The sequence below is a fragment of the Monodelphis domestica genome, chromosome 2, assembly GCF_027887165.1.
Source record: "Monodelphis domestica isolate mMonDom1 chromosome 2, mMonDom1.pri, whole genome shotgun sequence".
Taxonomy (NCBI): domain Eukaryota; kingdom Metazoa; phylum Chordata; class Mammalia; order Didelphimorphia; family Didelphidae; genus Monodelphis; species Monodelphis domestica.
The window spans coordinates 261,789,822-261,814,598 of NC_077228.1; the positions used below are offsets into that span (position 1 = coordinate 261,789,822).

The 24,777-nt window shown below is 39.9% G+C and overlaps 1 protein-coding gene and 1 non-coding gene across 2 annotated transcripts; both read left to right on the top strand.

Annotated features, from left to right (window-relative positions):
* The first annotated feature begins 12,490 nt into the window (after window positions 1–12,490).
* On the top strand, window positions 12,491–20,558 carry RACK1 (receptor for activated C kinase 1). The gene is made up of 8 exons (XM_001367200.5): window positions 12,491–12,760; window positions 15,709–15,880; window positions 16,822–16,969; window positions 17,601–17,696; window positions 18,763–18,873; window positions 19,129–19,269; window positions 19,747–19,857; window positions 20,434–20,558. Exons 1-8 carry the CDS (start codon window positions 12,652–12,654, stop codon window positions 20,497–20,499), a joined length of 954 nt encoding a protein of 317 aa, XP_001367237.1. The 5' UTR covers window positions 12,491–12,651; the 3' UTR covers window positions 20,500–20,558.
* LOC130457756 (small nucleolar RNA SNORD95) lies at window positions 19,346–19,414 on the top strand. The gene has a single exon (XR_008917030.1). It is a non-coding gene; the product is annotated as a small nucleolar RNA SNORD95 (small nucleolar RNA).
* Window positions 20,559–24,777: the final 4,219 nt, after the last annotated feature.

The window sequence follows — 24,777 nt, forward strand, 5'->3', positions numbered from 1 at the left end:
TCAGCAATATGAGGAACCAAAATATGCAAATGCAGAAATAGCTCGAAGCCTCAAAAAACAGGTCAGACCAAACTGAAAAGGAAAACCAGTCCTTAAAGGTCAGAATCAGGCAACTGGAAGATAATGATCTTGCAAAAGAGGAAGAATTAATAAAGCAAAGTCAAAAGACTAAAGAATTAGAAGTTAACATAAAATATCTCACTGACAAGGTGACAGACCTGGAAAACAGAGGAAGAGGAGACAATCTGAGAATCATTGGTCTACCAGAAAAGCCAGAAATAAACAGTAATCTTGATATCATAATACATGATATCATCAAAGAAAACTGCCCAGAGATTCTAGAACAAGGCCGCAATACAGGCATTTAAAGAGTTCACAGAACACCCTCTACACTAAATCCCCGAAAGACAACTCCCAGGAATGTAATTGCCAAATTCCAAAGCTTCCAAGCAAAAGAAAAAATCTTACAAGAAGCCAAAAAAAAAAGAAATTTAGATATAAAGGAACAACAACTAGGGTCACATAGGACCTAGCAATTTCCACTCTGAATGACCATAAGGCATGGAACATGATAGTCAGAAAAGCAAGAGAGCTGGGTCTTCAACCAAGAATCAGCTATCCATCAAAAGTGACTATATACATCCAGGGGAAAGTATGGTGTGAATTTTAAAATCTCCATCTTGGTATAGCACCAAAAAATTGTGCATACCCACACTACACGGGCATGTGCTAGTCAATGACAAATCAGAAATAACTAACTGCCCACCTGGGCTGTCCTAAGCCAAGCTTGAGCCACCATTGGCACTTGTGAGGCACAGGAAGTGATGGAGAGAGTAGCCTCGGAAATTTGCTCACTTCCTGTAGACAGGGCTAGAGGGCAGTTCGTGTTAGAAGCTTGAAGAGAAAGGAGGCCTGCAGACAGCTTCCCTTCAGATCTTTCACGTGAGTCAAGGACTGATTCCTTCCACCTTGGCCCTTTGGGCCTAAACTCCCTCTGCCTTGGTCAGAGGTTGAGTAGCCCCTTTCCCTTTTTTCCTCTCTCCTTCTCTCCCTCTCCTTTTCCCTACTCCCATTGTGATTAAACCTCCATAAACTCCATTCTGACTTGAGTGTTTCATTTTAGGAATTTCATAAGTAAATTCTTTGGTGGCCATTGTTCAATATTATAATAATCTTAAAAGGTGATAATTTTTACAACAGTTGGTGTAACCACTTCGGAAAAAAATAACTATCTCAATCTTCTGATTTCTCTCTCTGATCTTCACTTCAGCCTTTAATAGCTACTGCCTAGAAAAAAAAATCTTGATCAGCTCCTGCTGGCCATCTGCTCTTGGCCCTGCTTTAGTGCTTCGAAGGTTTATCGAACCTCAATAAATTTCCTGAATTTTCTTGCCTTTTCACCCCACTTCCTCCTCACTCCATCAGTCCTTAAAGATATAGCTGCCAGAACAGGTAAATATAAAACACCTTTTCTCTCTTCTCTTTTCTCCTTAATTTAAATTGGGTTCAATAGGTTTTTTTTCTTTGTCTCTCATTTCCTCCTCCCTTTACTTTAAGGAGGTGGCTCAGTGGATTGAGAGGCAGGCCAGGCTTACCTAATCAGCTGATTAGCAACGAGGAATCTCTGGAGAAGGAGCTCTTAGGAGCTCCTAGCCTGCAACAAAAACAGCTGAATACAGCTAGGGAGCTAACTTAAAATCCATTTTCCTGTTTTTCCTGGCATTTCTAGTCTTAAAAATTTAAGTGGGCTTTGTTCACGGAAAATAGCACATGGTCCTAGCAGTTTTAGCCTGAGGGCTAAAGAAGATTGCTGGGACCCTCCCATATATACACTTTGTAAAAGAAGGAGTATTAGCTCTACCTTTTGTTTATGGCTTATTCACTCCTACTCAGCCTTTTCATAGCCTCTGCCTCCCCGCATAAGGCTTTTTGTGACCCCCCCCCCCTCCCAGAAGCTTAATAAGGAGAATTTACAACAGAATAGGCCCTTAACCTGTATAGGGTTGTAGACTGTAAAGGGAGCCACCTACAAAAAAAAAAGTTACAGGCAACTTAGTAATTGACTTAAAGAAAAAAAATGTGGCTTCAATAAGTGCATGACTTGCTTCAAAACTGGCTTATAAGTTCAATAACCAAGTCCATTGGATTTTTAGTAGGTGTTCCTGTAGGATGGCTTTTTTCAGAAACTATAAGCCTCTTGGTGACCCTTACATTTATCTTCCTTGGGATTGTAATTGTTGTACTTGTAATAATATACCTAACCTCTAAGAGAGAACACTCCCTTGTTCCTTCTATTACTAAACAAATTAAAGAACAAAATACTTTTATTGATCAACAAATTAAGGAACAAAACACTTTTATTGATCAACAAATTCAGGAACAAAATACTGTTACTGATCAATGAATTAAGGAACTAAACACTTTTATTGATCAGCAAATTAAGGAACAAAATACTGTTATGGACAGACTTATTGACGTAGGAAGTACATATATGGACCTTGATTTGACCAGAGAAAGGGACACTAAACATATACGCAGACAATTCGTTAGGAATTGTTGTTCAGCAGTAAAAGACTACTTTGAAACTAGCTGTCCCAACTGGGAGTCTATGGACCTCGAAGAACTGAGGAAAGTAGTGTTACAAGGGAATCACTTTAAAAGACTGATATATATTAATTTAAGGTCGCCAAGGAATCAGCTATGTAATTCCTAAATGAAAAACTCAAGTCAGCCGTCAGCCTTTTTTGGAGTTTAATTACAATAGGAGCAAGAAAGGAATTAGAGATATATATATAGAGAGAAAGGGGAGAGAAGGGAATAGGGCTTAAATACCCCTTCTGTTTAGGCTGGGCCAAAAGGCCCAAGCCCTTAGATAGCTGGGGCAAAGAAAAGAGATCAGTCCCTATTACTCACGTGTCCAAAATGGAGAAACAGTCTCAGAGGCCCCCACCTTCAGCTTCCTTCAGAGCAAGCTTCCTCAGAGTCCAGGAATCACACCGACCAAAAACTCAACCTCTCCAGTCTCCAGACCCTCCTATCTTTAAGGACACCATCCAAGTTGCCTCCCCTCAGTCCTCACATCTACCAATCACTCTTCATCAATTTCCCTGTCAATGGAGGCTCTCGCTTAACCCAGGACCGCCCAGAGGTTTCTGGCTTTTGCACATGTCTGTTGAAGGTCATATTTTCAAATGATTAAATCTATACTCCTTTGCTACAGCCCTTTCTAAATCCTGTTAACTTGAGTATGGTAGAGATTGGAATAATTAAATTTTGATCTAGGCTGCAGCCCTTACTCAATCCTATTAGGACTGAATAGGGTGGAGTATCTCCATTGTATCAATTCTAAAATCAATCAAGACTCAAAGAAATTCCTGTTCTATGCTTAAGCATAGGTCAAAGTCCTTTCCATTGTTCAGCAAAGGGTTTCTGTCCTAAAGTAATCTTAAGAAGGGAAGAGAAGGAACCTTCCATGCCAATGGAGTTCCCATTCCAATAGACTATCAGAAAGAAATTTTCCAAGTATGAAATATCCCAATGGTGAAATTTTCAACAATTATAAGTCTAAGGAAATTTGAGGTTTACAGTAGCAACATATGCCTATAAGAATCGTACAAAAAAACCTGAAACACACAATACATCAGTGGCAGACTTAAAAAAAGAACTTGAAAGTATGATACAGGAACAATTGAAAAGTAAGGGAGAGACCATGGCCCCTTTGCAGGAATCCACAGATAGATCATTAACAAACCCCTTAATATGCCTTTTCTGTGGGAAGAGAGGCCATGCAACAATGGTCTGTAGGAGCTGGCTATGGAAAAATGGAAATAATAACACCTTTAGGAATAATAACTATAGGAATCACAATGCCAATCAAAATGACAGTGCTCAAAATACAGAAAATTATAATACCCCCCAAAATGCCCAACAACAATATATAAGAAATGGAGCTCGACCACGCTACACTCAGGGTGAACACCCCCAACAGCGTGGAGGGTCCCAAAAAACTGCCCAAGCATCTTTATGAAGGTGTGAAGGGGGGGTGGGGGCCTTGGAATCAAAGAATGAAACCTTTGATTTTCCAGACCCTGATATTTTAATGCCAATAATCCCGATATATTCCCCCCCAAACAGTAAGGAACCTCATGTCACTTTAAAGGTAGGAAATTCATACTATGACTGTCTTTTAGACACTGGAGCATCTAGGTCAGTTCTAGTAAGCAAACCTGATAAGAAATGTGATTCTATTGGCTCCTTAAATGTAGTAGGTGTTTCCGGAAAACCATTAAGGTCCCAAAACTTTCTCCTCACATGGTATGCGTGGGACCCCTAACTGTTGAACATTCTTTTCTTTTAATGCCTGGATCCCCCACAAATTTGCTGGGGAGAGATTTACTATGCAAATTACAAGCCACAATAATGTGTGCCCCAGATGGCTCCCTCTCCTTAGAAGTGCCCAAGGAAACCTTAAATTTACTCCCTGTATTTCTCTCAGAGAGCCAGGAGGCAAAGGAGCCTCCCACCTTTGAAATACCTACAGATATACCAGAGTCTCTTTGGGCCACATCTTCTACTGATGTAGGCTTACTTAAATCAGCTGCTGGTCAGTCTAATTAAAAAAAGGAAAGAAGAAAAGCAAATTAACATCATCAAAGATGAAAAAGGGGACATCACCTCCAATGAAGAGGAAATTAAGGCAATCATTAAAAACTACTTTGCCCAATTATATGGCAATAAATATACCAATCTAGGCGATATGGATGAATATTTACAAAATATAAACTGCCTAGACTAACAGAAGAAGAAATACAATTCTTAAATAATCCCATATCAGAACAAGAAATCCAACAGGCCATCAAAGAACTTCCTAAGAAAAAATCCCCAGGACCTGATGGATTCACAAGTGAATTCTATCAAACATTCAAAGAACAGTTAATCCCAATACTGTACAAACTATTTGACATAATTAGCAAAGAGGGAGTTCTACCAAACTCCTTTTATGACACAAATATGGTACTGATTACAAAGCCAGGCAGGTCAAAAACAGAGAAAGAAAATTATAGACCAATCTCCCTAATGAATATAGATGCAAAAATCTTAAATAGGATACTAGCAAAAAGACTGTAGCAGTCCACAGCTGTGTTTACTCAAGACAGATAATTAAGTCATAAAGTTAGACCTGAGAAGAGCACATTCTCTGCCCTGTGCATGGCCAGTGAGGCAATGAACTTTGATCCAAACTAGTTTGGGCGCGAAAGTAGGTTTCTTTGTTCTCCCCAGGCTGAAGAAGGATCCGCCCTTATCTTATGACAATTTACCTTTCTACCAATGATAATCCCCTATGTCATTAATTACTATGCATTATGTATCTTTGCATATGATAATCAATAAATACACGAGCCCACAGGCCCAGCCAAGGCTTTTACCACTCATCTTTCTTCCTGACTACTATCTCTCTCTCTCATGGAGCAGGCCTCTGGCCATGCTCCATCTTTCTCCTCTATTGCTCTTATCTCTATCATTAAGCCATAACGGTCCATGTCAATAGGACAGGTTTAAGGACTGTGGCTTGTCTCTATAGATCTCTAAGCTCATTTCTGATGCCCATGATGTTATGTGGTGGTCTTCTCACTGTCTCATGTATCCATGAAGTGGAAGGCCGGAGCTTAAGTCTGTGGAGCTCGATTTATACATGATTCGATGTCTGGTCTCTTTCTTGCCATCCCTCCAGCTTCAGATCCTTGTTTCCCCCAGAGACAAACCTCTATCTATCTTTCCTCCTGGGGGCGAGGGTTGCTGGCTAATCTCTTGCCTCAAAGACTCCAGCAAGTGATCAGAAGAGTCATTCACCATGATCAAGTAGGATTTATACCAGAGATGCAGGGCTGGTTCAATATCAGGAAAATCATCCACATAATTGACCATATCAACAAGCAAACCAACAAATCACATGATTATCTCAATAGATGCAGAAAAAGCCTTTGATAAAATACAACACCCATTCCTATTGAAAACACTAGAAAGCATAGGAATAGAAAGGTCGTTTCTAAAAATAATAAACAGTATATATCTAAAACCATCAGCTAACATCATCTGCAATGGGGATAAACTAGATGCATTCCCAATAAGATCAGGAGTGAAACAAGGATGCCCATTATCACCTCTATTATTTGACATTGTACTAGAAATACTAGCAGTAGCAATTAGAGAAGAAAAAGAAATTGAAGGTATTAAAATAGGCAAGGAGGAGACCAAGTTATCGCTCTTTGTGGATGATATGATGATCTACTTAAAGAATCCTAGAGATTCAACCAAAAAGCTAGTCGAAATAATCAACAACTTTAGCAAAGTTGCAGGATACAAAATAAACCTGCATAAGTCATTAGCATTCCTATACATTTCCAACACATCTCAGCAGCAAGAATTAGAAAGAGAAATCCCATTCAAAATCACCTTAGACAAAATAAATACTTAGGAATCTATTTCCGGAGACAAAGGAAGGAACTATATGAACACAACTACAAAACACACCCCACACAACTAAAACTAGACTTGAGCAATTGGAAAAACATTAACTGCTCATGGGTAGGATGAGCCAATATAATAAAAATGACCATCCTACCCAAATTTATTTATATATTTAGTGCCATACCCATTGAACTTCCAAAAAAATTTTTTACTGATTTAGAAAAAAACCATAACAAAGTTCATTTGGAAGAACAAAGGATCAAGGATATCCAGGGAAATAATGAAAATAAAAAATACAAAGGAAGGGGGCCTTGCAGTCCCAGATCTCAAACTATATTATAAAGCAGCGGTCATCAAAACAATTTGGTACTGGCTAAGAGACAGAAAGGAGGATCAGTGGAATAGACTTGGGGTAATGTAAATCTTGAAATTTCTCAGACTTGTGAATGTTAAAAATGTCCACATTGAGGAATCCTCCATTGGAACAAATTCCCTACTGGAAACATTCCCCATTTTGATGTGAGAACTCGCCAGGATCAGAAATGGGAGGACCTCTACTCCACCTGTACTTAAGACTGCTGTAGGGGAGAAAATTCTTTGCTAAACAATGAAAGTACTTGAACCCATGCTTATGATGAGGCAAGGAGTTCTTTGAGCCATGCCTGTTTTTAGAATTGATACAATGGGATGCTAGGTACCTATAAAGGTCGAGCAGGTTTTCTCTTAATGAGATTAGTCGACTCAGCTATGTTTTCTCTGGTTCAGACTTACTGAGGGGATTAGTTGACACAGCAGCATTTTCTCTGGTTCAGACTTACTGAGGAGATTAGTCGATTTAGCAGGAATTCAGATGGGCAGTCCTTTGGAAAACGTCTACAGTGATTGGTAGATGTAAGGACTTAGGGGAGGTGACATAGGAAAAAACCTCCTATATAAGAAAAGGAATCTCTTGAGCAAGGGATCCTTGGAGGCTTGGAGATCCTTGGATCCTTGGAGATAGATCCTTTTGGAGGAGGCCCTTTGAAGATCTCTTGAGAAGAAGTCCCTTGGGAGGCTGACTCCGGCTGGAACTCACTCTGGGGAGATTCTGTTCCCCAGACATCCTTGCTTAAGACAAATCTTATGGTGAGTGATAACTGACTGGTTTCTCTCTTAAGGCTTAGGTCTGGGTTGGCCAGGCCTGCCCTGGCCAACCTATTTTTTCTCATTAATTCCTTTTCTCTCTCCTTCTCCTTTTCTTTAATTCCTCATTGTATTATTAATTAAATTCTCTAAAAAACCCAGTTGACTTGGGCATATTCATAATTTGGGGATATATTCCCTGGCGACCACCTTATATTTGATTTAAAAAACAAGACACTGTAGTGAAACATATTTTCTGCGGTCAAATTTACTCACCCTCTATTATATCTATCACAATTTATATCTTCCACCATTTTAACTCACTACAGTTTACAACATCAACCATTTTAATTATAACAGTTTATGGCTCTCACTCTTTTAACTGTTACAATTTATACCTACAACTATTTTAAATTCTACAGTAAGTGACCTCAGCAAGACAGTACATGATAAACCCAAAGATCCCAGCTTTTGGGACAAAAATCCACTATTTGATAAAAACTGCTGGGAAAATTGGAAGACAGCGTGGGAGAGATTAGGTTTGGATCAACACCTCACACCCTACACCAAGATAAATTCAGAATGGGTGAATGACTTGAACATAAAGAAGGAAACTATAAGTAAATTAGGCTAACACAGAATAGTATACATATCAGACCTTTGGGAAGGGAAAGATTTTAAAACCAAGCAAGACTTAGAAAGAGTCACAAAATGTAAAATAAATAATTTTGACTACATCAAATTAAAAAGGTTTTGTACAAACAAAACCAATGTAACTAAAATCAGAAGGGAAGCAACAAATTGGGAAACAATCTTCATAAAAACCTTTGACAAAGGTTTAATTACTCAAATTTACAAAGAGCTAAACCAATTGTACAAAAAATCAAGCCATTCTCCAATTGATAAATGGGCAAGGGACATGAATAGGCAGTTTTCATATAAAGAAATCAGAACTATTAATAAGCACATGAAAAAGTATTCTAAATCTCTTATAATCAGAGAGATGCAAATCAAAACAACTCTGAGGTATCACCTCACACCTAGCAGATTGGCTAACATGACAGCTATGGAAAGTAATGAATGCTGGAGGGGATGTGGCAAAGTAGGGACATTAATTCATTGCTGGTGGGGTTGTGAATTGATCCAACCATTCTGGAGGACAATTTGGAACTATGCCCAAAGGGCGATAAAAGACTGTCTTCCCTTTGATCCAGCCATAGCACTGCTGGGTCTGTACCCCAAAGAGATAATGGACAAAAAGACTTGTACAAAAATATTCATAGCTGTGCTCTTTGTGGTGGCCAAAAATTGGAAAATGAGGGGATGCCCTTCAATTGGAGAATGGCTAAACAAATTGTGGTATATGTTGGTGATGGAATACTATTGTGCTAAAAGGAATAATAAAGTGGAAGAATTCCATGGAGACTGGAACAACCTGCAGGAAGTGATGCAGAGCGAAAGGAGCAGAACCAGGAAAATATTGTACACAGAGACTGAAACACTGTGGTACAATCGAACATAATGGACTTCTCCATTAGTGCCTATGCAATGTCCCTGAACAATCTGCAGGGATCTAGGAGAAAAAACACTACCCACAAGCAGAGGACAAACTGTGGGAGTAAAAACACTGAGGAAAAGCAACTGCTTGACTACAGGGGTTGAGAGGATATGACTGAGGAGAGACTAAATTAACACCCCAATACAAATACCAACAACATGGAAATGGGTTCGAATCAAGAACACATGTGATACCCAGTAGAATCATGCGTCGGCTATGGGATGGGGCAGGGGGGAAGAAAAGAAAATGATCTTTGTCTCTAATGAATAATGTTTGGAAATGACCAAATAAAATAATGTTTAAAAAAAACCCATTACCTTTTGTCTTAGAATCAATATTATGTATTAGTTCCAATATAGAAGTGGTAAGGGCTAGGCAATGGGAATTAAGGGGCTTGCCCAGGGTCACACAGCTAGGCATATAGATTTGAACCCAGGTCCTCCTGATTCCAGGCTTGACTCTCTATCCATTGAGCCACCTTATTGCACCTCGCCTCCACCCCCAATCTGTTTCTTTTTTAAGAGTTTGCTTGCTTTCCATTTCTTTTCAGTTTTTAAAGCAGTTTTTTGCTCCCTCAAGATAATGTGGTGAGCCATTGTGTATAGTTCATCAAACAGCCATCAGCTAGGGAAGCAACTCCTGTATAGATGCGGTCAGTCATTCCTACCAAATGCTAATCAATTGCCACACATGGGGCATGCAAGTCAACCTAGCAGAAGCAGCAGCAGCAGCAACAGCAGAAGAACCTTAAGGGCTAGGCAATTGAGGTTAAGTGACTTGCCCAGGGTCACATAGCCAGGAAGTGTCTGAGGTCACATTTGAACCTAGGACCTCTCATCTATAGGCCTGGCTCTCAATCCACTGAGCCACCCAGCTGCCCCTGGAAATGACATTTTTAGAAATTCATTTAACATCTGTTTTGTATATGTTATATGCATATGTCTCCTCCATTAAGGTTCTTGAAAGCCCAATCTTCTTTTTCTACTTATAGCCCCAGATTAGCAAAGTGCCAAGTATATAGTATGTGCATAATAAATACTTCATTCATTCATTCATTACTCAAATTCAGCAGAGGAAAGTAATAGAGAAAGAATATCCTATGGAAGAGGGAGAAGTAAATTTTTTAAAACTATGATCTATTTTCTTATCTGAAGGCTAAAATTGATCAAAAGAGAATCATTGATTCAAGTTTTTATATCTTCCTAGAGAGAAAATGAGACCCTTATAACTTTGGTTGTGGCTATGACAAGCTGGAACTAGTTTGAGTACTGGCTACTTGGCCATGGCTCTGACCATTTTTCTTCCCCTTTATTTTTGGCCAGATTGAAAGGAAAACCAGCCTCCCTCAAGAAGAAGACATAAGTGGAGAGAGAGTAGCTGGAAAATAGTGACCATCAGAGGGAGGCTAGCTCTCTTTAGCAGCAAACCAATATAGTCCTACTCTACCCCTAATTCCCAATGCTAGTCTGTTTTTCTGGATATACGTATATATATATACACATATATTATATACACACACATACTATATAAGTGCATACTTACATAAACATATATATATGTATATACATATACACAGAGTAATTTGGTGTCTTCTCTACACACACACACAATTATGTGAAAAGAGTACTTGAGTTGAGCTTTGAAGGAAGCTAGGGATCCCAAGAGGTGGAGGTGAAGAGGAGCAAACATAAGTTTGCAAGAGGCATTTGGGCAGTGATGAAATGTTTATGGGAAAGAGCAAGGGAGTTCTCTGGCTGAGACCCTTCAGTTGGTAAGATAGAGTTTAATAATCATAATCAATTTGGAAAGATAAACTGGATTCAGATTATGAAGAACTTTTTTTTTTTAAACCGTATCTTCTATCTTAGAATTCTATCAGTTCCAAGGCCGAAGAGCTAGGCAATTAGGATTAAATAACTTGCTCAGGGTCACATGGCTAAGAAAGTATCTGAGGTCACATTTGAACCTAAGACCTCCTGTCTCCCAGGCTGGGGCTCAATCCATTGATATACTTAGGTGTCTCTATGAAGGATTGTCAAGGAAGAATTCAAATTTTATGCTAGAGAAATTCAAAGCTATTGAAGCTTGTTGAACAGGGGACTTAAATGGTCAGAACTATGTTTTAGAAATAGTTTTGCAGTTGTGTGGAGGAAACATTAGAAATGGAAGAAGATAAATGCAAGGAGTTTGAATTATTTTAGAAACTATAAAGAAAGACAAAAAGGAGATTCTGACAAAATTATCAGTACTATTCTTCAAATATTTAAATGCAATTGTTCTCAACCGATCAACAAGCACTTTTAAGTACATCAATAAAGAGGGCATAATACCCCAAATTTAACATCAGAAACTGGTACAGGGACAGAGGTGGAGAATACCTCAAAGGGAATATAAATGAGTAAAACGATGTTGCTGCTCCTCCAGAGTGAAATTAAAGGAAAAAAATCGGGAAAGGAAAGGAATCTCATTAAATGGGGAATGGTGAATAAAATATGCTATATTAATATATCATTCTGCTATAAAAATGACAAAGGATGAGTTCAAAGAAACTTGGAAAGAATGAATGGATGCAGTACTGTAAGCAGTCAAGAGAACAATTAAAAAGACAAAACATTGTCAATTTTTTTCTCTTCTATTTTTAATGGGTTTGGGGGGGAGGCAAGAAAAATGATGACGATGGTGACCCCTCTCCCCCAAAAGGACGATTAAAACATTTTTAAAAGTATGCAGAGAGCGGAAAGAAAAGAGCAGGGTAGTACTAAAAAGTGATTACTTTATTACATATTTTTTAAAAGGAAGCATTATGAAAAACTCAGCTTCGTGCATACTTTTTATTTATTCTATTTTGCATACAAATATGCTCCTATTTTCGGGGCATTAAAACAGAGAAACAGCCAGCGCAGGAGGCAAGCTCCCAATCCTCAAAGTGCCTTTTTCAGCTTCACTCTATCTTTAGTAACAATGTGGGCCCCAGTCTACATAGCGAAGTGGTGCAAAGACGCGGCCCCATGACCATTTGCCACACAATTTTCGCTTTTCTTATTATCAAGGTCCTTCCCTCCGCTCTCAGTACCTAACAAGGCTTTGATATTACCTCTTTGTAGGCTTCTATTCTGATTCTGCTAATAAAGGCCCTAGTAAAACAACAAAGAAGTTAGAGGGGCGTAAAAAGTAAAAACGCCAAGCACAAGGAAGCGGCCATGATGTTCCGCTGCGCCCGAGGAAATACGTCATGACGCACGTTCGTTTTGCCGCCCCCGAGGCACCGACCCTCTTTCTCCTATTGGCTGTTGGACAACACCGCCGCCATTTCGTACGGAAACGTGTTACGTACGTCGCCATTTTGAACAGGGTCCGGGAACTTAGGGTATATCCGATTCCGGCCGGAAGCTGCTCTCTCTTTCCTTGCTGGGCGGCTGGCGTGAGGGAGACCTGGCTCACCTCTCTCCGTGCAATCTGGATCCATCCTTCCTCCTGGAGCGATCCACTGAGTTCTTGTCATCATGACTGAACAGATGACCCTTCGGGGTACCCTTAAAGGCCACAATGGCTGGGTGACCCAGATCGCTACCACTCCTCAGTTCCCAGACATGATCCTGTCCGCCTCCAGAGGTATCGCGCCCCGGATCATGCTTACCAGGGGCTGGGGGAAGGTTAGGAGAGACCAGGGAAGATGAGGGAGGGGAGGGGTGGCGATGGTGGTTTAGGTAATTGGGGATTGTGAGAGGAATGTCTGCTTTTGTTAAGGGAATTGAAAGCAGGATTCCACGCTAAGGGAGGACGGGCCATGGAGTTCAGGCGGGGAGGGGAGGGGGAGAGCATTTGTGCAGGACAGTCACTCAGCCCAGGCTGACGCGCCCGAAGCTCCCGCGTTGAAGGAAGGCGGGGGTGGGGAGGTACTTTGGGAAAAGTTGAGAAGAGCTCACTTTGTGGAGAGAGACGCGACCTAGATGAAACCACTCTCTTAAGGGAGATGGGGACCCAGAATTGTCCTTGAGTATCCCAGAAAAAGGTGGGGAGGATACACCTAATAGTGTACTCATTGCTTGGGGCCGGGGGTGGATATCAATGGGTTGTGCTTGTTGAAATTTTCCTTTCGGGTTCAGGATAGGGTGGAAAGAAGGCTCGTAGGGACCTCCCTTTTGAAAGTTGGTAACGTCCGTCCCATGGGCCTTGTCGAGACGAGGTGATTGTGGTAGGGGTATACTGAAATAAGGGAGGCAGGCTGTCACTCATTCAGTCTAGTCCTAGCTCGGTTTCCTGCTCTGAAGACCTACTTTATCTTAACACCCTCTCCCACCCTAGGCATACCTGAGGCTCAGGTTTACTTAGAATTGGCAGGAAGGAAGGAATTAAGCAATGTATCTCCTACCAAGTGCCAGTCATTGTGGTAAAGCTCATTTGATCCTCACTACAGCTGAATGCTTCATCCCCATTTTCCGGATAAGGAAAGAAAGTACCCAGGTCAAGTGAGCGAGACAGGATTTGAATTCGGGTTTTCTTGACTCATACTGATCTCTGGTTCCTCAGGATTCTTTAGAAAGGAGTATTTGCTTTGAATATAAGGACCTGGGTTCAAATCCTGACTGCTTCCTGTGTGACGTGTCCCGGGCATCTCTCCTGCCCTGTTTCTTTATATTGTAAATATGCAATTGGACTTGATGATCTCAAAGATTCCCCTCAACTTTTATCACTAGACTGTAGACTCTGAAAATTTAATTTTCGGTCCTAGATGGAGTTGAGGCTCCACCATAAAGGACCCCCGGGAGGTTATCCTAAATTTCTAATGCTATTACCTGACTTTTGTTCTGTTCTCTATCTGTATGCCTGACTTTCATACTATAATTGAAAGATCACAAAGAATTGTTTTCAGACTCTGATATCCAGGTCCTTGAAAATAGCGGGCACACTTGTTAAGTTTTTTTTGGAATTTTGCTAAGGGAGAGTTTTAAGATTTGCAGAGGAAAAACAAAGTAATTTTAGGCATTAGGAAAATCTTGGGTTGGGGAAAGGAATGAGAAAAGAGGGAAGTTGTGGGGGTTTTCTTCCACCTTAATGGAGGTTTTCTGGGACCAGAGGAGAAGCAATGATGATTTTCTAACATGCCATCTGATGCCTATGCTGAATACAGAGGCTGTTTCTGAGCTTCTGCCTTGTTCCTTGAGTCTTTTCCATAGTGGTTCAGTCGGCTAGCTTTCATTAAGCATTTGTTATGTGCCAGGCACTTTGATCCTTTTAGGAATATAAGAAAGGCAGGAGAGAAAAGCTTAAGTGGTTTTGCTGTTTATGTTGGCATTTATATAATGCATGATATGCTCTCACAACTAGGCATGTAAGAAATTTTGGTTGCAGAAGGGATTTCAAATACAAGTTTCTGACTTGAGGTCCAGTGTGCTACACCATGACTTTTTATATCTCAACAGACAGTTCTCCTTTTGGTATACTGATAATATTGAAAGGAGTGCTGGGTTCCGAATCGGGAGACCTGACTTCTAGTTGTTCTGTAACTTTGGTTAAATCACTTTAACCTCTTCAGGGTTAAAAATGAAGGAAAATCGGTTTAACACAGCAATATTATTGAAAGTACATATGACTGAGACTAGGTTTTCCTAGTGTTCTCTTCAAGTTTCCCTGATTTTTCTCCTAATTAATGAATATTTGTGAAGGTACTTTTGTATTCAGAGTACTGCTAGGCCTTGGTTGATAGTCTTTGTGGAAGAGTTGGCATTTGAGTCAAGCTTTTGTGGATGGATGAAAAATTGAGGTAAATATAGGAAAGAGACTTAGTCTTAGGAAGTGAAAAAGTACAAGGAATGTTTGGGAAATAATGTAGTTCAGATTTCTGGCACATAGATGTAGGAAGGAATATGAGACTGGGGTGGTAGGTGCCAGATCTTAAAATTCAGGCAAAGGAATTTCAACTTTTACTTTGTGGCAGAAGGGAGATACAAGAAGACTAGAAATAGTCTAGTGTGCGGTTAAAAAAAGGCATATAGCTATGAGAAGAGATGCCAGAGATTGGGGAGAACTGGTCTGAGCTTCTGGTCTTATTGGGCCATTTTTTTTTCCCTGAATGTGCTAAAGCAATTAAGTAAATGTTCCAGAAATTGATTCAGAAAGAAGGAAAGTTAGGGATGAGGAAACATCTTGAACAAAGACAGTAAAGGGAGAGGGAGGGTAAGCATGGAATTTCTTAGACCAAGTACCATGAGGGCAAGGAGAGTTCATGTTCATTTTCTTAACAACAGGTAATAGTCCTTTCTCTGGATTTTGTGGCAGTCTTGTTTTCCATGCCCTCTTTAACTGTTCTGTTTGTCTATCTTGTCTTTCCATTAGTAACTCCTATAACATCCACCAAGTTTTGGGCAGCACTCAGTTTCTGTGAACAGAGAGACATTCTTCCACAGATCTAATTTAAATTCCTTGTAAAGGCACAAATCCACATTTCCTCATTCTAGTCTTTGAAGAAATAAGTTACAAGAGAAAAGTAGGTAATAAATATTTCTTCCATGGCTTTATAGTTATTTAACTTGTTTTTTTATTTGTTCTCTTTTATCTAGACAAGACCATCATCATGTGGAAGCTTACCAGAGATGAAACAAACTACGGGATCCCCCAGCGTGCCCTCAGAGGTCATTCACATTTTGTCAGTGATGTGGTCATTTCCTCTGATGGCCAGTTTGCACTCTCAGGCTCCTGGGATGGCACACTAAGGCTGTGGGATCTCACGACGTAAGTACCTACTTGAATGGCTACCGCTTGGGGTAGGTATTAAACCTAAGTTCTTACAAAAGGATATGTAGGATAGAAGAGGGGAAGAAGTGGTCTTAGAAGGGCCCTAGAATTCTATAAAGCACTTATGTGTTGTGTCACTTAACTCCATTTTGCCATCTGCAAAATGATCTGAAGTAGGAAATGGCAAACCACTCCAGCATCTTTGTCAAGAAAACTCTAAATGGGATCACAAAGAATCAGACACAACTGAATGACAGAATTATGTTGTGTGCTCCAGGTGCCCAAGTGGGATTGTAGTTTGAATAGGGAAGATAATGGCTTAAGTAAAAAAAACCATTGCTTACTTGAATTGGACTTTTAGCTTTATTGGGGTTGAGCATAGTTGTGGCAGGTAACTAAGGTAGTTTTATGGCCTGGATGAAGCCAATGAAAAAATGGCAGCTAGGAAAATTGTCTGGAGAAGAATTCTTGAGGTCCCGGTGATGAGACAGATGACATTGTCAGCTGACCCCCCCCTCGGGACTGAAGACAAGTCCTGCAATTCTGATGGGACCTTCAAAACTAAACATAGATATTGTTACCAACAAGATTTCCCAGTATTCTCTCAAGCCTCCCAACTGCCTTATTGAGAACAGAATTAGGTGAAACAGACATGGTTGACAGCATCTGACACTGTATAGAAGATTCCATACATATCTTTTCCCTACTCCCCTAAATCCCCAAATACAGGGGAGAAAAAAAAGTATTTCATTATCTTCTGCTGGAAACAGTATTGGTCACTGGATCTAAATCTTCAGCAAAGGGTTCTGGTTAGTCTAAAGAAGGGGCTGTTTTTTGTGGTGTATTATATAGGAGGCTATGTAGAGGAGGATTGTGGAAGATTGTCTTGGGAGAAAAGGGATTCATATACTTTAGAGGAATACTGTCTTCCCATCTAGTGGCACTACTACCAGGCGTTTTGTCGGTCACACCAAGGATGTGCTGAGTGTAGCCTTCTCTTCAGACAACCGCCAGATTGTCTCTGGTTCTCGGGATAAGACTATCAAGCTGTGGAACACCCTGGGTGTCTGTAAATACACTGTGCAGGTAAAAAGTCAGCATAGGATTTATAGCTCTATAATATATGTATTTCATGTCAAAAAAGACCTGAGGTTTGATTGTACTATAACTTGAATTATAAGTGTAGTATGGTTTACCCTACCCTGCTCCATCCCTGCACCCTCCCTCTGTAATAAAATGTGTGCTATCTGGACCAGTAGTCAATTTAATATTGAGGTTTTGTTAATGCAGAGTATTTGGCTGATTATACAAATCAGCCTCTGCTTTAAAGGCTCTTGTACACAAATAAATATAGATGTGTGAGTTCCTTTCAGACTTTGCAGAGTTTCTTCATATTTTGAGTAAGGAGTAGTACAAATTGACTTCTGTCTCTGAAATTCCATTCTATAAGGTATGGTGGCTGTGAGGGAGGCAGTATACTAGTATGGGATATGAATTCAGATGGGGTGGAGTTACTGGTGTTACAGTAAATTTATGGTTATATTCCCTGCTTTGGTACATGCATGAATATGATAGGAAGCATTTTCTCATCTACTCTAGATCCCTTTGAACCAACTATGATTGTAAGAAATATAAGTCAACAGAACCACCTCAGCCATATAATTAAAGACAGGGACAGTAATAATTGTGTCTAACTTTGATTCTGAATATCCCGCAGGATGAGAGCCATTCAGAGTGGGTGTCCTGTGTCCGTTTTTCACCTAACAGCAGCAACCCCATCATTGTCTCTTGTGGCTGGGACAAACTGGTCAAGGTGAGAATGATCAAAGTGGATCTAAGTGTTGGCCTCCTAGTATGTTCTTAACCGGTTTCTGATTTTGGTAGTCTTATTGGTTAAAATTACATTACCATCACTATTTCAAGGTCTTCACTTGAAAATATGGCTAAAGATACACTTTCATTGCTTTGTTTTTATGTTACCATCAGTTTTCTTCTGAATTCTTATTCTTTGGTCTTTATAGTATAATTCAATTATGTTTATATGAATTTGTTCAGTTACATAGTGTGGTAGGCCACCAATTTTATTTCATCTTGCTAGAGAAAATATTGCTGTGAATGGTTGGTAAATGAAGCTTTACCTCTTTGATCTCCTGGAGCTAGTTGCCAGTTATATCACTACATTGAAAGGCTACTAATAATTTAGACATTTTTCTCTTACAGTTAGTTGCAAAAATTATGGTCCAAAATGGTTGGAACGATTCTTAGCTATAGTGTATTAATTGACTTATTTACTGAACATTTTCTGGGACTTCATATCAGCTTGGAGAGTGAGGCAAAACATTTTGATTTAAGTTATGGTTGTATTAATAGAATATTTTCATGATGGCTGACAATTTCTTTATGCTTCATTCTTTTGAGGAATAGCTCTTGAGTTTCCTTTATGTCTTGGTTCTCAAACTTGTTTGATTTGATACAAAGATGCCAACATGCCACTCAAAACTAGGAAATCCCTAGTTAAAATATGAATGGTTCTTGATTATTCCTATATTGAGTATGAAATTCAAAAGCTGGGGTTAACATTCCCAACTCTGCTTTTGTCACCTAAGTTAGGAAATAACCTACTTTATCCAGGTGTTGATTCTTACACAGCTATAAAAGGGGGGAAATAATCTTTGTGCCACTTAGCCTACTACTCAGGATGAAAGGATAAAATGGTATGAATGTGGTAGCTATTAAAGAATAAAAGTTAGTCATGAACTGAAGCTATGTTACTTTTATCCCATAGGAATACAAATCTATTCCAAAACTCAAAGGAGGCTTTTCCCTTGTATTATCATAGTTTGCCTCTGATCATCTTCTCTTTTCTTCCATATCCCTAGGTCTGGAACTTGGCCAACTGCAAACTGAAGACAAACCACATTGGCCACACAGGCTACCTAAATACAGTAACAGTTTCTCCTGATGGCTCTCTCTGTGCTTCTGGAGGCAAGGTATGAGAACCTGTTACTTTGGATATATCATTTGATCTTTTAGGACAGCTAGGAGAGTAAAATCCTGGTTCCTTCAACATCTGTAGAAACAGGGGAAATGACAAGATTTGAGGTTTCATAGGCAGTTCTAGAGCTGAGGGTGAGGGGTGGTAGTGGGGTGGGGAGGGGGAGAAAAAAATGAAATTAAATGGGCTGATTTGTAGTTTGGATTTTAAAGAAATGAACTGTATTGGAATATTCTTGAATTCTCTTTAGGATGGTCAGGCCATGCTGTGGGATCTTAATGAGGGCAAGCATCTATATACTCTGGATGGTGGTGACATCATCAATGCCCTCTGCTTTAGCCCCAATCGCTACTGGCTCTGTGCTGCCACTGGACCCAGCATCAAGATTTGGGTAAGTGATGGATTTCAATTCAAATTATCTAGGTTTCAGAGAAATATTGGTGGAAAAGGTCCTAGGGGGCCATGGTAGAGCTTTGATGAACCCTAACATGCCATCTGACTAATCTTGCTGAAACCCAGAGGCTGTTTCTGAGCAATCTCCTGGTACCCCCAAGGTCTGAAATTTGGGAGGGTTTGGGGTGTTGCCTGAACTGGTAGGGAGCAATCTTGTATGTGTATGTCGTTTATCTGATGGCCTTTAGAGGAAAAAAGCACTGAAGTGTCTTATGGGATAGTTTGGTGGATTGTGGAGTCTGATACCACCTGCCTTTCTAGCACTTAGTTGCAGCCTCTGTAAGCAGGGGTGGGTGGGTGGGTGGGGTGGGGTGTTAAATACCTATTTGACAAGGTTATGAGACTCAAAGGACTGGATGTATAATGCTTTGGGAACCCTAATACATAATGTAATTCTAATTACTGTTAATCTCAGGATCTAGAAGGCAAGATCATTGTGGATGAGCTAAAGCAAGAAGTGATCAGCACCAGCAGCAAGGCTGAGCCTCCCCAGTGCACCTCCTTAGCCTGGTCTGCTGATGGCCAGGTAAGTCTTCCTTTCTGCCTTTCTTGACAGGGTTGATTGTTTGAAGAAATCCATGGATACACTGGGAAGGAATTGTTGAGTGGTCCATGACTCTGTCCTTGAGCTTGAGTGGATTGCTTAGAATTTAATTTATTGGAGAAGTAGCACACACAGAACAATGGGAAAGAAACCTTGGGTTTGAATATTTTGAGTTCACTTTTCTGGAAAATGAAAGGATGGAGAGAAACACATCCTTTGATTTGATCGGCCTGTTATTTTGGGGGCCATTTAAGTGCTTTTAAATGTGCTAGTTCCTGGCCTCAAGGAACTTATATTCCAGTGTAAGAAAAAATACATAGAAAATTAAATAGAAATTGTATATTAAATTTCTGAGGGATGGCACTATCAGCTGGGGTTTAGAATAGGGTTCCCATATGGAGTGTGGACTGCATTCTAGGCATGAGGATGGTCTGATCTTAAGACATGTCAAGGATGCACTTGGGGGTACTGTTATTATGGTATTATAGAGTGAAAGAGAAGGGGCCTTTTATCTTGTGATTTGTGTGTGTGACAAATGATATTTGTCTCTTCCTGCAGACTCTCTTTGCTGGTTACACAGACAATTTGGTGCGGGTGTGGCAGGTGACCATTGGCACTCGGTAAAGGAGTCAACCATAACTCAGATTTTGAAATAAAGACCTTAATTTCTGCCTTTTGAAAAAGTGAAGTTGTATTTTTTTTTTGATTGGTTGATCTGGCTTCTCAATCTGGACCTCTGCTCTGAAGACACTTCCCGCACCTTCCTATATGTCCCTGACAAGAGAAGAGGATTTAGTCTAAAAGCTGGCAAGTGGCTTTTGAGGACAGATTCCCAAAGTCACAAAAGATGATGGGGTTTACCGAAGAACACAGATTTTTGAGGCAGAATCATTGGCTCTGATTATAGTTAAGGAAATAGAGAAGAGCAGCAAATGCTCATTTTATGGAGTGTGCAGGAAGTGGTGGAAAATAAGTTTTTCTGTACAAGAATATGGCATCCTTTTAGCTGGCCCTCAACTAGCATTGAACTTATATATATATATGTGTGTGTGTGTGTGTGTGTGTTCTCAGTTAATTTTGAGACTTGAGCTAATCTTATATATACCAAGCCATGAAATCCAAAGACATGTAAGTAGAGAAAATAATACTTTTCACACTTAAGGATGAAAGTATATTCATGCAATCGCTTTAGGAAATATATAGTTTGAGCTAGTAATAAGCTATTTGTGTTTAGAAAGTAAAATTGATTATTTTAAAAGTCAAGTTGAAATTTTTATTGGATTGTTACTGCTTCCCTGATAATCTCATTAAGTAAATTGGGAATGGGGGTTGATTATTTGGATGTCCTATGAAGGCCTTCCACTAGTGCTACATTTGGAACCCAATTCTCTGCTCAACAACCTAGGCTTTCTGAGCACAAGTGAAGTTATGGACTGCTTGACAAGGGGGTCGAATCGGGAGTCTTCCATACAAAAAGAATTCATGTTAGGTGTACCTTTAAAAGATGGTAACTGGGGCCTGACGGGCACTTCCTCGTGAGGATTCAAATAGTATGGTAAAAACCAGTGGAATGGGTGTCATGATCAGGGTTTGGATTTTGACTGCCCCTTACAGTGTGGCCTTGTTTTGGAATCCCTGGATCACTGCTATCAAGGTTATTCTTTTTGCCAGTTAATAGGTCCCTCTAGTCCCCAGATTGGTACCGATTCTTGTGCACTTTTTGTGTGAGTTGTCTAGTCTGCAAAACAGGAATGAAAGGCTGTTGATCTAATCTTGCAGATCTGAGATCATATGCAGTCTAGTATTGGAATTTAGACATAGAAAAACTGCTATATTTCTTGATAAAGATTAGATTATCTCAGTTTCAAGAAAGTTTAATAAAAGTACATAGATGTGAGCATGTTAGAGCACATTACAAAGAAGGAAAAGGATATGAGCAAAGAAACATATGACAGATCTATTGATATCCTGAATGCCAAGAGAAAATGAGAAAGGGCCATAGCTGAGGTTGACCACCTTCTACCTTGGAGGAATAGGATTTTGATTTGCTTCACTAGATTGAGTACCCAATTTGATAATTACTTTAGTACTAGGAAACAATGTTATTTGGGGACAAAAATGAGACATGATTTAGAAACTGAATCATTTCATTATTTCATACTAAGTTGGAAATAGTATTTTTTTCTCAACGGGGGAATTTGGGTAGGCTGCAAAGAAAGTGTAGAAACATGTATTCTAGTTCTATAAAACAAGGTATTAGTGAACATTTGCTTAAGATTTCTGTCCAAGGGGCAGCTAGGTAGCAGTAGATAGAAAGCCAGGCCTGGAGTTAGAAGGACTTAAGTGCTTATCTGGCTTCATGCTTCTGTGTGACCATTCCCAGCAAGTCAACACCTTAGCCCTTGCTTTTATTTATACTAAGACAGAAGGTATGGGTTTAAAATAGATTTGTCAGTGATTTCACCTTCTGAATGGAAAGCAGACAGGTTCAACTTACATAATCTATTCTGGTAAAACCTTTGATTCTCACCAGACCAAATTAAGAAATCCAATAAGCCCCAGTAGATGATTTCTAATACTCTGAAATTGCAAAGACTGTCAGAAACCCATGAGCAGGAAGAAACTATCCTGTAGGGTGAATTTTCAGCATAATCATAGACTACATGGAGCCTGCAAGGCTTTGTGTTGGGAGGCAGTTCTATCAAGCTCAAATATAGAAATGCTGGCCATTGGACTATTTAAGCAGTTTATTAAGAGAACCCCAGCATTGGCTTGGATCTTAGAAATTTCAGAAATGGGCAGCATGGGGCAAAATATGACATCCCAACCCTTTTGAGGCCCCCTTCACTTTTTCCTGAGACTTAAAGATTTGAAGATCTACCACTTGAAACCTGGAGGTGATGGTGGAAGCTGCACCATTTAGGTCCAGGGCACAAGAATCCAGAAAGAAAAGGTCTGGCCATACTAACATGCTGCAGGGGGCAGTCTGGCATTAGCACAAAGCTCCAATTCAGAAATGGGAAAAGGAGCGCCTACCAGTATAGAAAATTGATGCAAGTCTATTTTCCCAAAGAAGCATGAATGTAAGCCCAAAAAAACCCAAAGGAAAAACTGGACTTGTAGAAAGACTAAAAGAAAGGAAGCAAGTCTATTGCTTAAGAATACTGAAATAATGAATTCATTACAGCAATGGTGTCAAAAAAAATGATTCCTATAGGCCACATTGGCTTAGTAAGCCACAAATTTAACACAATTGGAAGTTTAATATCTCAGTAATAGGGGGATGTCTCATGCTGTATACATTTTCTTTGGCTGTCCCCCCATACCAGGAGCACTCCCTCAGCTCTTCAATTTCCTTGGCTTTAAGTTCCAATTAAAATGGCATCTTTTAAAGAAAGTCTTTCCCAACTTTTTAATTCAAATACCTTCCCTTATTAATTTCCAATTTATCTTTATATAGCTTGTTTGCATATATTTGTTAGCATGTTGTCTCATTAGATCTGTGAGCTTGAGGGTGACGACTCACCCTTTTTTGGTATCCCTCAGTGCCTGGCATATAGTAGGATACTTAATAGTTTTTTGATTTATATGCCATACAGACCTCCAATGAAACCAAATATACTAAATTTTCCTGACACTCATTAGGAAGGATCAATACAATGATTTTCAGTCACCCACTTGTGTTAAAAAGGTATCTGGGGGGCAGCTGGGTAGCTCAGTGGATTGAGAGCCAGGCCTAGAGATGTGAGGACCTACATTCAAATCTTGGCTCAGATACTTCCCAGCTGTGTGACCCTGGGCAAGTCACTTGACCCCCACTGCCCACCCCTTACCACTCTTCTACCTTGGAACCAACACATAGTATTGATTCCAAGACAGCAGGTAAGGGCTTTAAAAAAAAAAGCATCTGGTGTGAGGAGAACGTAAGACTAAGCAGTATTACAGACACTTGCAGGTGGTATCATTGAGGCCTGGTGTTGAATTAGGGCTTTTTTTTTTACTAAGTTACTTAACATTTTTGTTTTTGCTTGTTCATCTATGTAAAATGACAGGGCTGAACCAAATGAAAGGGGTCAAGCATGAGGTGACCCAACTAGATTAAAATGCAGTTGGGAGGGGGCAGCTGGGTGGCTCAATAAATTGAGAGGTAGGCCTAGAGATGGGAGGTCCTGGGTTCCAATTTGACCTGACACTTCCTAGCTATATGACCCTGGGCAAGTCACTTAACCCCCATTGCCTAGCCCTTAGCACTCTTCTGCCTTGGAACCAATATACAGTTGATTCTAAGTTGGAAGGTCAAGGTTTTAAAAAAAATGCAATTGGGAAATGTTTAAAGAAATAAAACTACAACAATGTTAATGGATAATTTTCTAAGTCATTGAGCCAGGGATGCTTCTATAGTTTAGTGGCCAGCATTTCTATTTGAACTTAACACTGTTGGATTTGGCTGACTTCTAGTTCTCAACCATTTTCTTAGAAGCATTGTTAATTCTATATTCCTTATGGTTTTATTTCTTAGTTATCTCTTGGCCTTGAAGTAGAGTGGGAAGGTGGAGAAAAGTCCCAAGTATGAGGGAAATCTAAATTGTTTCGATGGTTAATATGATTGACTAGGAAATCTGTAGCAAAAGCAGAAACACCAACAAGAATGGAAAAGCATGTAGGGGGAAATGACCAAAAAAAGAGATGCCCATTTATCATGAGTAGAGGAGATAAAGGGTATATTCCAAAGAAGGAACAAAATCAAGTAGTCCCTCTCTTTGGCTTCAAAAGCACTTATAGGTGTGGCCTGTGTAAGGTGGGGTCAGATGTGACAGCTCACTATCTTCATTTATTTACAGGCACTTTATATGTAGAGAGGCACTTTATTCCCAGAAGGGGCTTATTGATAATTGCAGAGTG